This window comes from Bufo gargarizans, chromosome 1 (assembly GCF_014858855.1).
Source record: "Bufo gargarizans isolate SCDJY-AF-19 chromosome 1, ASM1485885v1, whole genome shotgun sequence".
NCBI classification, from domain to species: Eukaryota; Metazoa; Chordata; class Amphibia; order Anura; family Bufonidae; genus Bufo; species Bufo gargarizans.
Window position 1 is genome coordinate 539,487,468 of NC_058080.1, and position 16,989 is coordinate 539,504,456.

General features: G+C 44.8%; 1 protein-coding gene across 2 annotated transcripts in view; it reads right to left on the minus strand.

The window, feature by feature from the left end:
- Positions 1-296: 296 nt before the first annotated feature.
- The window catches only part of MED15 (mediator complex subunit 15), a 47,886-nt gene continuing 31,193 nt past the window's right edge, over positions 297-16,989 (minus strand). The window contains exons 9-18 of one of the 2 annotated variants that reach the window (XM_044275512.1): positions 15,633-15,749; positions 14,838-14,965; positions 13,176-13,300; positions 12,732-12,866; positions 12,562-12,625; positions 12,403-12,469; positions 4,229-4,389; positions 2,541-2,707; positions 1,054-1,152; positions 297-703 (exon numbers count right to left, since the gene is read on the minus strand). In XM_044275512.1, coding sequence (XP_044131447.1) covers positions 567-703; positions 1,054-1,152; positions 2,541-2,707; positions 4,229-4,389; positions 12,403-12,469; positions 12,562-12,625; positions 12,732-12,866; positions 13,176-13,300; positions 14,838-14,965; positions 15,633-15,749 — 1,200 coding nt within the window. In that variant the 3' untranslated portion in view covers positions 297-566. The remainder of the gene's footprint in view (positions 704-1,053; positions 1,153-2,540; positions 2,708-4,228; positions 4,390-12,402; positions 12,470-12,561; positions 12,626-12,731; positions 12,867-13,175; positions 13,301-14,837; positions 14,966-15,632; positions 15,750-16,989) is intronic. The other variant, XM_044275513.1, reaches the window with a different exon arrangement.

Genomic DNA, 16,989 nt, shown 5'->3' on the forward strand with positions numbered 1-16,989 from the left:
TGCTGTGGGGGGTGGGGGGGGAAGCCAGCCCTAGAATACAATTTAATAAGTGTGAATTTGGGTTATTTTGTGACAGTGGGCTGCTCCAATGATTACATAGAGGAAATGAAACAAACAAAAAACGTTTCATTCTAAACCCATGTGTGCGTGTGTGTAACTTTATCCTAAGAGTTTTTGTCACAGCTGTATCTTGGGAGCATCATCACAATGACTGCTGCTTTCTGCATGACACTGATGAACAATCCTTGTAGCGTCTGCTTTTTCGGCTCCGGCCATAGTAGTTAGGACTTCCTTAATAATGGGGATCTTTGATTTATTATAATAAACAAAATGCAAAAACATATGTACAAAGTATGCATCAGGCATTCATTCTTATGCATATTCGATCACATGCTCTGCCACTAGCTAGATGCTCACCACAGCAAGGTGTCTATTACATACTATAAATGTTGGCACAGAGCTATTACGTAGAAAGACAATGGACTCCTCTTATCTAACAGTTAATGGCAGATGATAAGGTAACATATGCAGGAGTATAAAGGCAGTCCAAGGTTTCCTTGCTGTGTCTATCCCACCGCCAGGCAGGCTTGCCGAATGCTCTGTGCCCATGTCGTCAGAAGGGCTGTGAGAGAGTGCTTGTCAGGAAGCTGGAGAAGTTTGGATGTCATACAGCGATATACAGACTGCAGGAATGGGTTTGCTTCTGAAAAATATACAACGGGAAAAAATTTTAAAAAAAATGTAAGAACCTGTTACTGTAATTGATACATAGTCATTAGTTAGGGGTTGTGCTCTGTAGTGATATTTGAAGAGGAAAAGAGCTGATCAGGAGTGGGACCCCCACAAATCTGATGTTGATGACCTATCCTGAGGATAGGTCATCAATATTAGTACAGCACAACCTTTAACAAATCCCTGTGAATTAAAAAGATCTGCCCGAACAGTCTATTCATTCTCTGCAATATTTATTCTGCATATACACCATTTCAGCCAAACATAGGTAGAAATCTGCAGCTCTTTAACTTCAGCTGAAACAGGAAGCCATTGACATACCATATTGCCGTGGATTGTCCATCCATAGTGGACTCTGCTCAGGGTAGTCTGCTGGCACGCTGAGCTGCAGAGGAGGCACACTTGGGAGGTTTTTATCATCTGGAGAAAAAAAAAAATATATAATAATAAATATGCAATTAAATAAATCTGTGAGAGTGTCAGTAAAGAGATACTACAGGCAGAATATTTTAATTGATATTTTCAGGAGTGTATTCGTGCACCCAGTCAAAAATTGATGAAACTATGACACTTGCTAGAGCCTTTACTACAGCACCCAACACAGTACCAGTCTCATGTTCAGCCCCATTTGCTTTTCATAGGCACTTATTTTTCCATACACTGAACCTTTATCCCCCCCAAAACAAGTGGGAACCCGCTAACAGTCTCCCTCAGCAGAATTGGTGAGAATTTCCTAAAAAAAAAAAAAAAAAAATCATCTCGCAAATAAGTAGTACAACACTGTGCTCCGACAAACCAGCAGTAAAATGCATTGAGATGACTCCAAGTCCTCTCCATTATGTGGGTGAGCACACGCGAGTCCTCTCAATGCATTTTACGGCCGATTTGTTAGAGCACAGGATCAGAATACAAGCGAGTATGAAGATAAAACTAACATAACCGGACTCTGCACCACTTACTCTATTCAGCGCTTAGTCTAGGTTTAGGGGGTGTTTCTAAGGTGACAGATTCCCTTTACAAGAGCATATCTATACCACATTGTTCATCCCCGACTCCCAAATATCATTACCTGTGGTCAAAGGGCACTACCGAGCAAAATATTTGTAAGGGAAAGCATAAAGCAATCCATTTTGTAGATGTATTAATTTTATATCAATCTAAAACATGTACTTAGATAGGAGAGGGATTGTGAAAACCATGTTGTATCCTTGGGAGGAAAGGGCACAAATTCCACAATGGGGCCCCTACTCCTCTCTTATCAACTTTTTAAATCAAGGTACGCTGAGAGACATGCACTGTAACCAGCATGTACAATATTTGCTGCCTTCCTTGCTTAAAAAAGGGCAATAATTGCCAAACAGTTTTTCGAAGAATGAATGACCTCACTAATTGAACTTCACAGTGCTATTATTTTAAACATGCCCCTTTAAATAAGTAATTTAATTACACAGAATCAGCAGCATGCATGTCATGACTGTTGGGTTTCTATTACTCTATCATATATAATTTCTACCAAAAACAGTGATTGATCAGGTTAGTGATGTCTGACTGCTATTTTGAACAGAACCGTAAATACACGCACTGCTCATTATACTAAAGAAAAGTGCATTATGAGGAACACATCTTGTATGTGTCTCCATGTCATGACCTGGAGTCAGCTCACTCAACTTCAGAACTGTTAGGAGACCGCATCACATCAGAAGGTCGATTGCGACCATATATTGCACACAAAAAAGGACATAACAGACATTTCTATCTATACACAGACAGACACACACAAATACAGGTTTCATGCTGTGAACACTTACCTATTTTACATATAAGATGGACAGTTCCATTATTACTGCAGTGAGATGGATCTAGGTTGACCAAAAACTTAGAGTGCAATTTTGCAACCTCCCCCTGGAGCACATTGGGAATAGTTTGCCTCTCATCATCTTCATATTTCCTCTTTCGGGGAAGAACCGTTTGAGCTCTAAAACAACAACACCTCAGCATCAGTGGCATTTTCTAAGATGCACAACTGGATTACCTACTAATCATTTCAATGTAACTCAATTATGGCCAGTAATAAAATACTGCTCATCATTTATCTGCCTGGGGATCCTGACAAATTATAATAAAAAAAGAAGTTTCATCAGGTAAAACTACTGGATACACGTTAGAAAATCAGGATCTAGTACTGGAAACTTTGCTCTGAAAATCTTTAACGGAGATCAAAATACTCTGCAAAAGGTCCGATAAAAAAAAATGTTACTATCCTAATGCTAAGGAATGACTGCTTTTTACAGGCCTGAGGAGATCTTGTGTGGATTCACATCACCACACACACACACTTGCTACCACTGAAACTAGGTAGAAGGTAGCTGTGGGGACTTTAACATGTACTATATATCTACATCCTGCCTGGCTTAGTGACAAATGTGTGTGAACATGATGCAAATGGCAATTTTCAACTGCATGGGTGCTCAACCTGCAGCCTGGGCATTTTGTGTATTGTCAACCATCAGAAAACAAAAATGTCTTTAGGCACACTATAAATGGTTACCTCCGTTTGGCACTCCAGAAAGTAATGTACGCGTTAAGAGGCTGTCTATGCATGCAGCTCTCTCAATTGCAGTTCATGGGAGTTGTGAAATGCTAGGCTGGTACTACAACACCCATAATCTACAATGGAATAACTTGCATGCATGGGCTCATCTTTGGAGTGCTGATTGGGAGAGAAAGGGAACCTGCATCTAGCGGACATTTATGATGTATACTTTTGTCTCAGATGGTAATACCCCATTAAGTTTTACTGAGGCCCTTGGTTGTGTTGTGTCAACTAGCAGTACCAGAAGAAAACTTTTGCTAGTTACTGCCTAAACCCTTCCTGACGTGCGTTGTATACGTACAGCAAATGTCAGGTCTTTACAGATTGTGCCCGCTCAGGAGCTGAGCAGGCACCATAACCACCAGGTTTCTGCCATTTTAAAAAGCAGGCACACAGGGAGGCAAAGTCTGTGATCGATCAGGGCATGGGATTGCGCAATAAAATAGAGGGCACCGCGCATGTGCGAGACTTCGGAAAGTGAAGCCAAATTGCGGGCTGTCACTCAAAGGCAAGAGGAGCCATGGTTACCTTGACTTGAAGCAAGGAGGCCGCTGCCGCCTTGACTTCAAGCTGAAATGCAAATTAGCGAGGACGGAGGATAAAATATGTTTTTCTGACCTTATGCAGCATCGGACTGCAGGATGAAAAGTATGATTAGTATCACACTGCGAGCTACCCTGAGGTACTGCTGGCGGGTTTACATGCATTTAGGAGGTGACAGGTTACCTTTAAGCAATATTAAAAATTGTACCATTGTACAACTTGTCCCACAAAAAACAAGACCTCATTCGGCTACATGAATGGAAAAATAAAAACTGAAAATTGACCGGTTAAAAAGGGGTTAAATAGACGGTATACATATGTCATGGATTCGTGCCATCAGCCAATAGTGCACTAACTTACGTGATGGGCTGCCCATGAATAGCAGTCATAGCTGGTACAAATGTTCGGTACAAAGAGTGGTTAAATACAGGCGATCTAATATTTGCCAGAACTGCATCCAGCAATGGTTGACACAGATATTGCTGCTTTGTGGAAGGAACAGTTGGAGGAGGAGGAGTTGTCTGGAAAGGGACAAAAAGAAAGAGGCTAAATTTCTTCATAAGATCATCACCTAGCATAACCACAAACCAGCGCAGCAAGGCACATGTCACGTGAGATTTGCATTAACCGTTTGCCAAATTGAATAATTTATTAAATGGGAATCTGTCACCAGTTCTAACAGCTCCAGCACATGCAGAGTCCTGATATTCATGAGCTTCTGGTGTTCTGCGCCCCCTGCTGCCGATTAACAGTTTGTTCCAACTGCATTAGCAGCTAAGGGACGGAAAAAGCCAGGAGCTCATGAATATTCAGGACTCATTATGCACTGGAGTCGTTCAATGCAAGATTTTAGCACAATGGCTGAGACAATAACTAACCTGCACACTGAACATGGTGTTTGAGCTGAAGGCAGCATATTCTAGAGTAGGAGGAGCTGAGCTCTATAGCTTTGTGGGAAAAGATTCAGTATAAGGCCTTATGCACACTACCGTTGTTTTGGTCCGCATCCGAGCCGCCATTTTTGCGGCTTCGCCCATTCACTTTAATGGGGCCGCAAAACAGGAGGACAGCACTCAGTGTGCTGTCCGCATCCGTTCTGTGGCTATATATATATATATATATATATATATATATATATATATATATATATATATATATATTATATATATATATATATATATATATATATGTGTGAAGGCAGTTTGCCTGGATTTGTGGGAGGGGCTGAGGTCCGCCTCCAGCCTATTTAGGGCACCCCCTTTACCTGGCTCCTGCACCGTCCGAGGTCTGAGCTTTGAAGGAGGAAGTCGCTGGTGGAGTTACTGGAGAGTTACCTGCGAGTTGCTGAGTCTTGGAAGTTTTGCGTTACTCGGTTCACTGTGGGTCACGTTTGCCCGGTATACTATGAGTCATCCATACGGTACAGCTGGGGCCTCACGGTTGCCCCCTGTACCGGCTCATTTCATTTCACCAAACTTTGCACTCATGTCACAAATTCTCGTTACAAGTCACTATCATTTCATGTCTGCGGTACAGCACAGGGCCTCACGGTTGCCCCCTGTACTAGCTCAATTCATTTCACTATTTTCATTTCAACCATGTCACAGTTTCACTCCAAGTCACGGTTTTTATGTCTGCCTCCATTTCCGGTCATGCATGCACGCGTACCACACCGCATCCCCACTCCTAGCACCACCAGCACGTGTACCAGGTTCCCATGGCGGCCACCAACGCCGTTTCCCCTCCTCACCAACATCTCTCTCACACACATTCAGGTCACAATTTTCGTCACAAGTCACCATCATTTCATGTCTAGCAGGCTTGTTCACATGAAGATTGGTCACACCACACCACCACTCCGGTCTGTACCCCTGCAGCAAGCAGGCAGGTTGTCTCCTGGGCTCAACTCTCCCCCCCCCCCCCCCCCCATTCCTGCTCATTTCACATCATGCCTCCCCTCGTTCATCACAGCGGCATGTTCACAAACACTCACACTTGCCCACAGGTTGGATCGTTCCAGCAACACCACACATTCTCCCCCTCCACATTCAGCGCTGCTGCTACGGACTTCCCCGTTCTCCCCACCGCTGCACCGGCCCGTCCCGCTGCTTCTCCTGCCGCGCTGCCGATGGCGGGCGGCCGCCCGCGTCCCGGTCCCTGGTCTGCGCACTGCGCGGCCGGGGTACTGCGCGGTATCCCGACGGCCGTCCGCTGGTGCGGCTGGTGTGTGGGGAGGGGGCCGCCACAGGTCTGCTCGGCCCCGGTCCAGCCACAATACTCTGCCCCAGGCTGCAGCCACTGCCCCCCTCCCACAGGCGGCGCAACCCAGGAGGGGCTCAGACTGTTCCCCATCACATTACACCCCCACCACACCAGGCCACAGCCCCCTTCATTATAAAACCCGCCACATCACCCGCGTACCCCGATAAAGGAAAAATAAAAATTATGTAATTAAAGCTCCATAGTATCATAGGGAGGAAACCCGCCATGTAGTCCCCAAAAAAAAGAAAAAGAAAAAAAAAAATTTTTTCCCTCAGGGTCATAGAAGAGAAACCCGCCATATAGTCCTGGCAAAAAAAAAAAAAAAAAAAAAAAGTTCTGCGAATCACACCTTCCTCCACGTCACGGGGGCTCATTTCGCACCACAATAAAAATCCACACCATTCAAAACGCATCACACAATCACCAAAGAAACCCGCCATATGGAAAAAAAAAAAAAAAAAAAAAAACGCCATATGGAAAAAAAAAATAAATAAAAATAAAATATGGAAAAAAAAAAACGCCATATGGAAGGAAAAAAAAAAAAAAAAAAAAAACGCCATAGAAAAAAGGAAAATAAATAAATAAATAAACCCGCCATATGAAGGGGGGGGGAAAAAAAAAAACGCCACATCACCCTCGTGCTCCATGGTCCAAAAAAATAAATAAATAAAATAAAAAATGAATAAATAAATAAACAAAAAAATAAATAAATAAACAAATCAATAAAAAAAAAAAAAAAAAAAAATTTTTATTTCTGCCATTAGTCGCCCACGCATGGCTTCTCCGTTTTAGTTTCACTCACAGCACTCCGCCATTTGGTCTCCCACGCGTGTCTTCTCCGGTTTAGCACGCACCCACGACTCCACCATTAGTCTCCCACGCATGGTTTCTCCGGTTCAGTTGCATACATACGACCCCGCTATTTGAGTCTCACGCCTGGCTCCGCCATCAGAGTCTCTCGCGCATGGCTTTCTCCATTTTAGTGTTTCACATACAAATCCGCCATTAGTCTCACACATGGCTTCTCCGTTTCAGTGTTTCACACATAACTCCGCCATTAGAGTCCCTCACGCATTACTTCGCCGGTTAGTTTCACACACATTTCTCCGCCATTACAGACTCTCACGCATTACTTCGCCGTTTTAGGTTACACACAATTCTCCGCCATTACAGACTCCCACGCATTACTTCGCCGTTTAGTTTCACACACATTTCTCCACCATTACAGACTCTCACGCATTTCTTCGCCGTTTTAGTTTACATACAATTCTCCGCCATTACAGACTCTCACGCATTACTTCGCCGTTTAGTTTCACACACATTTCTCCGCCATTACAGACTCTCACGCATTACTTCGCCGTTTTAGTTACACACAATTCTCCGCCATTACAGACTCTCACGCATTACTTCGCCGTTTAGTTTCACACACATTTCTCCGCCATTACAGACTCTCACGCATTACTTCGCCGTTTTAGTCTACACACAATTCTCCGCCATTACAGACTCTCACGCATTACTTCGCCGTTTAGTTTCACACACATTTCTCCGCCATTATAGACTCTCATGCATTACTTCGTCGTTTAGGTCACACTTGTAACTCCGCCATTAGAGTCTCACGCATCACTTCGCCGTTGGTTTCACACAATAACTCCGCCATTAGAGACTCTCTCGCATCACTTCGCCGTTGGTTTCACACAATAACTCCGCCATTTAGAGTCTCTCACATATGACTCCGCCATTAGAGTTTTCTCACGTATGGCTTCTCCGGTTAGTGTCACACACATGACTCCGCATTAGTCTCACGCATGGTTTCTCCGTTCAGTGTTACATACATAACTCCGCCATTAGAGTCTCTCACGCATCACTTTGCCGTGTTAGTTTACACATATGACTCTGCCATTAGTCTCACGCATGGCTTCTCCGTTTGGTGTCACACATATGGCTTCGCCAGTAGAATCTCTCACGCACGGCCCTGCCATTAGAGTCTCTCACGCATGGCTTCTCCGCATTTTACACATATGGCTCCGCCATTAGTCTCTCACGCATGGCTCCGCCATAAAATCTCACGCATGGCTTCTCCGTATTAATTTCACACACATGACCCCGCCATTAGAGCCTCTCACGCATGGCTTCCCCGTATTATTTTTTACACGAATGGCTCCGCCATTAGCGTCTCTCACGCATGGCTTCTCCGCATCAATGGTCATACATATGGCTCCGCCATTAGAGTCTCACGCATGGCTTCTCCGCATATATCTCATACACATGACCCCGCCATTAGAGTCTCTCACGCATGGCTCCGCCATTAGAGTCTCTCACGCATGGCTTCTCTGTCAACTTTCACACATATGGCTCTGCCATCAGAGTCTCACGTATCGCTTCCCCATTCAAATTCCACACACATAACTCCGCCAGTCGAGGCCGGCTGCGTGGTCCCACAACCAGCAGGTTCCATGTCTTTTCTGCCTTCAGACCCGCTCGCATGGCTCGGTCATCTGTGGCTTGCAATACATTATCTTGTGGTGACTCGCACGCATGGCTTGCGCCATTAGAGTCTCTCTCACGTTATCATTTTCTCTGACTTCTAATTTCTAGGTTGTCAGATTCCTCCTGGGGCACAACATCACGCCCCCTTTTGTCATGTCTTCTCTTCTGGGGTTACTTCTTTTTGCCACCTTAAACTCAAATGTCATACAACGCCATCACACTCCATCTCACTGGCATTTTACACCACATGCAAATCTTACACCCTAATAACATCAGTTGCGTGGCCTCTCACCAGATCAAAACCATACTCAGAGGTATTCGGAAGCGGAACCCGCACGTCCTGCCCAGAGGCGACCCGTTAATCATATTTTCGAGGCATTATCTGAATTACTAGACGCCAAGCCTTCTGAAGCAGATACCAACTCCATCCTCAAAACAGAAATTCACTTGGCCTTTTACGGTTCCTGAGGCCCGGGGAATTCACTACAACCTACACGACCCAAGCCACACCTTGTCTTCTTGTCTCCCACTTGGCAAAACACATGGATCATTACGTCCTGACCTTACCTCACTCCAAGAGTAGTCAGCACTTACCCGTCAACATTTCATATCACCCCACGCACAACAGATGGTGTCCAGTCAGGGTTCTGGATGCTTACAGACAACGTCACAAGTTCTACCCTCTCAACCGCTACTTCACTACATGGTTCGGTACTCACCACCACCACCTTCATGACCCTTGTCAGGTCATCCCTCACACAACTGGGCCTCACGCAGCCAACTACTCAGGGCACTCCTTTCGCTTTGGAGCCGCATCCACGGCCTCCAGTGCCAACGCCCCTACTCATGTCATCGGGAATTGGGGCGCTGGAAGTCATCCGCTTACTCGCGATACATTCCCAATCCAACACAAGAGTTAAGAGATACTTTCCAAAACATGTCGGGTTGAGCTATTCATGTATATTTGACTACAATAACTGGTTATTTCATTTTTGCCCTCTTCTTTCTCAGGCCTACCTCATCCTCGGTTTCGGCACACCACAACCGACTACGCTTATTCCCTGATTTCCTAGGGTTCTTCACTGTACTACCGTAAGCGCCTCACACAAGTGTGAAGGCAGTTTGCCTGGATTTGTGGGAGGGGCTGAGGTCCGCCTCCAGCCTATTTAGGGCACCCCCTTTACCTGGCTCCTGCACCGTCCGAGGTCTGAGCTTTGACCCTCCCACCACTCCACTCATTTACAACTCATTTCTTCCATATCTCTATCCTTGGGTGGGCCCTCTTCTTTCTCAGGCCTACCTCATCCTCGGTTTCGGCACACCACAACCGACTACGCTTATTCCCTGATTTCCTAGGGTTCTTCACTGTACTACCGTAAGCGCCTCACACAAGTGTGAAGGCAGTTTGCCTGGATTTGTGGGAGGGGCTGAGGTCCGCCTCCAGCCTATTTAGGGCACCCCCTTTACCTGGCTCCTGCACCGTCCGAGGTCTGAGCTTTGACCCTCCCACCACTCCACTCATTTCTTCCATATCTCTATCCTTGGGTGGGCCCTCTTCTTTCTCAGGCCTACCTCATCCTCGGTTTCGGCACACCACAACCGACTACGCTTATTCCCTGATTTCCTAGGGTTCTTTACTGTACTACCGTAAGCGCCTCACACAAATATATATATATATATATATATATATATATTAGGGATCGACCGATTATCGGATTTACCGATATTATCGGCCGATATTCAGGATTTTGAACGTTATCGGTATCGGCATTTATTTTGCCGATATTCCGATAACGTCCTGGGAACACAGATCGCGCTGCTGACAGCGCTCTCCGTGTTCCCTCAGCAGCAGCACAGGGAAGAAGGAGCAGTGTCTCCTCCCCCTGTTCTGCTGCTGCCGCTCCAGCCAATGGGAGGACAGGGGACAAGAGGAGGGGAGGAGCTATGGCCACTGCGCCACCAATGAAGCTTAATCTCACATTAATTCATATACAGGAGGCGGGAGCTACAGAATCACATAGCCGGCTCCCGGCCTCTGAGCTGTAGCTGCGATCTGCGGTAGTTAACTCCTCAGGTGCCGCGGATCGCAGCTACAGCTCATAGAGGTCGGGAGCCGGCTATGTGATCCTGCAGCCAGCTCCCGCCTCCTGTATATGAATAAATGTGGGATTAAGCTTCATTGGTGGCGCAGTGCGCCCCCCCCCCCCAATATTAGGCATTGGTGGCGCAGTGCGCCCCCCCTCCCCCCCCCCCAATATTAGGCATTGGTGGCGCAGTGCGCCCCCCCCCTCCCCCCCAGTATTAAGCAGTGGTGCGCCCCCCCCCTCCCCCCAGTCGCAGTGCGCCCCCCACAGGATTCCCTCTCCCCTGCTCCTCCGATCGGAGCCCCAGCAGTGTAATGCTGGGGCTCCGATCGGTTACCATGGCAGCCAGGACGCTATTGAAGCCCTGGATGCCATGATAAGCTCCATGCTGCTGTGTGCACAAAGCACACAGCAGCAGGGACAGTGTGAGCTCCTATTCACCCTGATAGATCTCTATCAGGGTGAATAGGACAAGGGTTCTAGTCCCTAAGGGGGCTAAAAGTTAGTTAAAAATAAAAACACCAAAATATTAAATATAAATGAAAAAGAAAGATTTACAAAAAATAAAAATACCCATTAACAATAAACATTAATTTTCAGCAGATTTGTGGGAATTTTTTTTTTTTTTTTCAAAAATGAAAATTCCCAGAATATCGGTATAAATTATCGGCTATCGGCCTGAATGTTCACAAATTATCGGTATCGGCCCTAAAAAATCAATATCGGTCGATCCCTAATATATATATATATATATATATATATATATATATATATATATATATATATATATATATATATATATATATATATATATATACACATACATACATACATACATACATATACACATACATATATATATATATACACATATATACACTTGTCCTATTCTTGTCCGTTTTGCAGACAAGAATAGGCAGCTATATTAATGGCTGTCCATGCCGTTCCGCAAATTGCGGAACGCACACGGACGCCATCCGTGATTTGTGGACTGCAAAACACACAACGTTTGTGTGCATAAGGCCCAACTTGTATTTAAATCATTTAAATTCTTGCGGATTCTAGGCTTTGGAGTCAAGAAGGTGGTACTATCAGTGACTGACAGCTATCTCTGTATACACAGTCAGAGGGAAGGCTGTCAATCATTGATAGGACCACCTCCTTAACTTCAAAGTCTTGAATGAGCAGGAATATAAATGTCTAAATTAAAAGTTTTACTGACTTTTCCCAGAAATCGATATATTAATCTTCTCAGCTCCTCCTGCTCCATAACCTGTTGCCTGCAGGCATTTTCATGGTGACAAGTTCCCTTTAAAGAAAGCCACCAAGCATTTTGCCAAGGGGGATTTGTCACTTGTTTATGGTAAACTTAGTTAGGACACCTAAAAACTGGTGACTAGTCCCTTTAAGGATTATGGGCCACATTTATTAAAACAGGAATTTTAAACGCCGGTCTTAATATCCCCTATAACTGGTGGTGGATCTGCCGGCGTTATGAAGAGACGCTGGCCTCTACGTAACTTCGGCAGATCCACCACTGCTTCGAGATAGAGAGATAGCTCTCTGTTTTCTTTGGTTGCACCTCTGAGTAAAAAAAAAAAAAAAAAAAAAAAAAAAAAAAAAAAAAAAAAACTATCTACCGGTAACAACCTGAAGCAGGCCAACAAAAACACACAAGGACTGATCTGAGACATTGCTTACCACGATCATGTCATTCTTCAGTTTCTCCAGTGCAATTTCACATTTCTGCAAGGTTTGTAGTGGGCATCTTGACCAGAGAAAAAAAATAAAATAATGTAAAGTACCGAAATGGACGGCCTGGAAAAGAGAATTTCTTGAAGACCACCAGCATGCATATACCTCTTAGATGGATCAGTCAGAATATCCAAGAGACTCTTCATTTTACTTAAATCTTTTTTGCGATCTGAAATAGGGTATGGTTAGACAGTAAATTATGCTTGAAATGCAAGTATCGTGATTTGCACACATCCGATTAAATAGTAAAATAACTGGAATGCGATTGTGCTCACCTTCATTCTTATCAATCTTGTTAATCATACGTCGTAAAGGCTCTATATACTTGGAGAGTTGTTTCAGCTTCTCTAAGTACTGCTGCTCATCTGACTGGCTGGTGCTTGCAGGGCTCATCACAGAGTTTGGATTGCCTGAGGTATCATAAAAAAACAACAACTGGAGTCAAAAAATATAATAAAGATCTTCATAGGAGAAAACCAGCCCAGGTCATCCGCAAACATGTTCTGCACACTCGGCAGAAAGTGACATTATCGTGCATTTGTTCATTTTGATTGGAAACTGTTCTGTAGATAAAATGTATTGAGAGAGACACAGTGCCCCCTTTGTCACAAATCTGGGATATCCTCCACAAAATTCAAAGCCAAGACAGGGTACAAATATACGGGCGTTATAAATCTAAGTCTTATAACAGATCTATTGGCTGGGGCTGCAATGCTTACCTGGAGTATTAAGGGGTCCTGGAGAGGGCACACTGAAATTCTGAGGGGTTCGGGCAGAAGCTGGGCTTTGAGAGGGCTGTGGGGATGGACTGGGCATGAAGCTTGGTGAGGGCGCTGTACCTGAGCTGGAAAAATAGAGCAACAAATGTGTGATCAATCAATCAAGTAAAATAACCTCTATGAAATTCCAATCCAAAAAGAGTCTTGTGGTAAAGTAACTGACAGTTTCCTAAAAAGATGCTGCACGGAATTTAGGCATTATTAATGCCAGCATCAATCAGGCCCCAACAACTGATAGATTTAGGCCGAATGCACACGGCCGTGAGCAGTCTGTGGAACCACTGGCTGGATTCCTGCTGAGAGCAGGAGCGCACGGCGTCATTGGTTGCTATGACTCTGTGCGCTTCCTGCTGCCGCAGCATGACAGTAATACCAGTGTATTACTGTATTGCAGCAGCAGGAAGCGCACGGCGTCCTAGCAACAGATGACTCTGTGCACTCCTGCTCTCAGCAGGAATCCAGCCCGTGGTTCCACAGACTGCTCACGGCCGTGTGCATTCGGCCTTAGACTGGATTTCTACGTTCGTTTTTTTTTATGCAGTTTTTGAAGCAAAAGCTAGTTTGTGCATGTCATCATCTAACGAAAAGACAGTTGTCTTCACATTTTAAATCCACTCCTGGCTTTGGCTTCAAAAACCACATCAAACCTGTTTGTGGAAACTCAGCCTTAGAACTCACGCACATGAACGTGTGACGGCCTTGCCTGTATTGCATCCCACAAACAGCAATCTGGAAGATACGGAGCAGAGGCACACAGTGAAATGTACTATGGAGCGCTTCCGTGGCATTTCGGTTAGTGCCATTCCACTGCAAAAAATATATTAAAAAAATATAATACGCTCTAAGTTTTTGCAGCGCGGACAGATCACGGACCCATTAAAGTTGAATGGGTCTGCATCCGCCAGCGCAGGTCACACGAACGGTGCCCATGCATTGGGGGACCGTAATTTATAGTCCCCAATGCACGGCACATGTTCATGTACCCTTACTATTCATGAGGTGTGAGACAAGCTATAAGTCGCTGCAAAGTTCTCAACCCATGTTATGTGTGCTTTTTAAAAAAAGAGCATGATCATATCTTTCAGATTACTTTTTATGTATTCTGTTGAGTAAGGGTTACTTTGCTTAGGAACGCTGGGTATTTAAAATCTAGTTTGTACACGTGAATGTAACACGAGAGGTTCTGGCTGTGAATAATAAAAAGGTGCAAAGTGAAGGTGTTATGCACATACTCACGTGTATGTTAGGCTACTTTCACACTAGCGTTCAGAGCGGGTCCGTCTGATGTCTGCACAGACGGATCCGCTCCTATAATGCGGACGTTTGGATCCGTTCAGAATGGATCCATCTGCATTATAGTTTAAAAAAAGCGTTCAGGTGTCCGCCTGCTGAGCGGAGCGGAGGCTGAACGCTGCCAGACTGATGCATTCTGAGCGGATCCGCGTCCACTTAGAATGCATTAGGGCTGGACAGATGCGTTCGGGGCCGCTTGTGAGCCTCTTCAAACGGAGCTCACAAGCGGACACCCGAACGCTAGTGTGAAAGTAGCCTAACATAACAAGCAATAAAAACAAACAGTCTCAGAATCAAGGAGCTGCACACCTGACATTGGAGTTGGGTTGAGACATTGGCTGTGAGGGCTGTGGCGATGGCTGCGGAGGTGGCGGCATGGATTGTGGAGTCTGTACAGGTGATGGTGACGACATTAAAGAGATACTGTTTTGAGTCACCTGAAATGAAATATACAATTGGGAAAAACTTCAGAAAAAAGCTCAAGCAATGCAAGTCTTTTAGACAACATGTGTACTGGTTAGTTAAAATTCCTTGCTCAAGAGGTAGTGTTGAAAATCATACGGCCACCTGTATAAAAGAAAGCTGCATAATGACAAGGGATGGATGTAGCGAAAGTCCTCGATGCCAAACACATCAAAGATGCATTATATGTAAAGAAAACTAGAGACACATAGAGCAGCCTGTAAGTCAAGCTCGACACTTCCTGGGAGGCTTCAGCACTTCTGTGCATTACAAGCTGAATTCAGGATGCAACACCACAACCACAATAAACCTAGAATAGAGAAAGTAGTGCAAGCAGTAGAAAGCGAAAATAATAAGGGGATGGAGATGTCGATCTGCTAAAATAAAAGGGTCTCTATTGGTTTACATTAGGATTAGCTATTCTACAGAGTAAGCAAGGTCGCAGGCACACCGTTACTCTAGTGCATACGCTAACAGACCAATATTAGGCACCACAGTCCAAAAGGCAAACATCAGGACACTAGAGAGGAGACTACCGAACAGCCCACAGAAGAGAGGCAGATCATTGAACCGTCCTCCGGGATTAAATCAAGAGGGACTGAACGATGGTCACAGCTCTGGCACCCACAAGTCAGCCAATACCTGTGGGATCTGCAATCCTCCCAGTGGGGTGGAGCTTGGAGGCGTGTCAGATGAAGTGGTAGGCGGGAACCGCGACCTTATTGCCATCCCACCTCGAGTCATAGCTGCGGTGATCATCTTTGGGAGGACAGAGTGACAACATACAAAAGTAAAACGAGAAATGCAGTTCAAGTGGCGAGGGGGGGGGGGGGGGTGCATGCAAAAGCCACAGGTAAAGGAGCCCAAAAGCACCCTAAAAACTACAGTCGAGTTCTATTACAGCACCCCAAGCATGGAACACCTGCACTAAAAGCTTGCAGACCATAGCAGTCTCAGAGATCAGCCCCAGAATTCAGTATTGTCACTTGTCTAGTCTCTTTTTTTTTTTTTTAAACTAGACTTCAGAAAATGTATAACTTCTTACTGCTCCATAGATGTACAACGTAGTGCAACCACACGTCATGTAAGGACAAGAGCCGGGAAAACATTTCCTGCTCTTACAGAGACTTGCATTAAAGCAGCACTAGAACCTAGAAATGAATAATGAAACCCAACAGGCGATAATGTTGCCAACCACTCTTCCTTAGTGAGTCCATCCTCAACTTTCTGAAACAAACCGCTGACAATACGGGGTTCATTTCCTGCCAATCATTCATTTTCGGCTGGTTAATGGCTGAAGGTGGGGACTAACATTATTTGTGTCCTACTGCAGACAGGGCAGAGAAAGGAGGCTCCTGCTGCAACTAGTTGCCTTGCTGCCAGACACGGCATAGTGAGGAGGAGGAGGACATGGCTGATCGCCTACCATTACCTATACCGGCGAATACCACAACTACAAGTGTACAGGAATCTTAAAGAAAAAAAGTTTTAAAAAAGACCAGAATCAATGTCTTTAGTAATTCAGTTGTGCGATTATATCTTGTGACATCACATGGTTGCTTTTTAACTATTACAACACAATTTATGTATGGTTATGGGCTTTTTGCAGCACATTTAGTAAAGCCATTGAATACAATGTGTATACTGTGCTGAACATTTGTTCATATCTGTCCTTGCTTTATGTGCTGCAGAGAATTTACTGGCCTAAGCCTTAGTTCTCATCCACAACGTGCAGAAGCTGTATATTTTGTGGAAGGCTTTTCCTAATCTAATGGGACGGAATCCAGCTCCATCATCAGCTCCTAACATACTGCTTGTGTACCCCGCTGCTACTGAAAAGATGTACAGTTGCCAGAAATTCATTTTTAGGCATTCTGGCTCCCGAGAATTTTTCTAGATCAGAGATGAATGGTCACAATGTAAAAGAAGGTGGACTGGGAGAATGAAAGCTTCTGTAGAGTAGTTGGAATGGGGAAGTGTTATACAAAGATGCACTTTT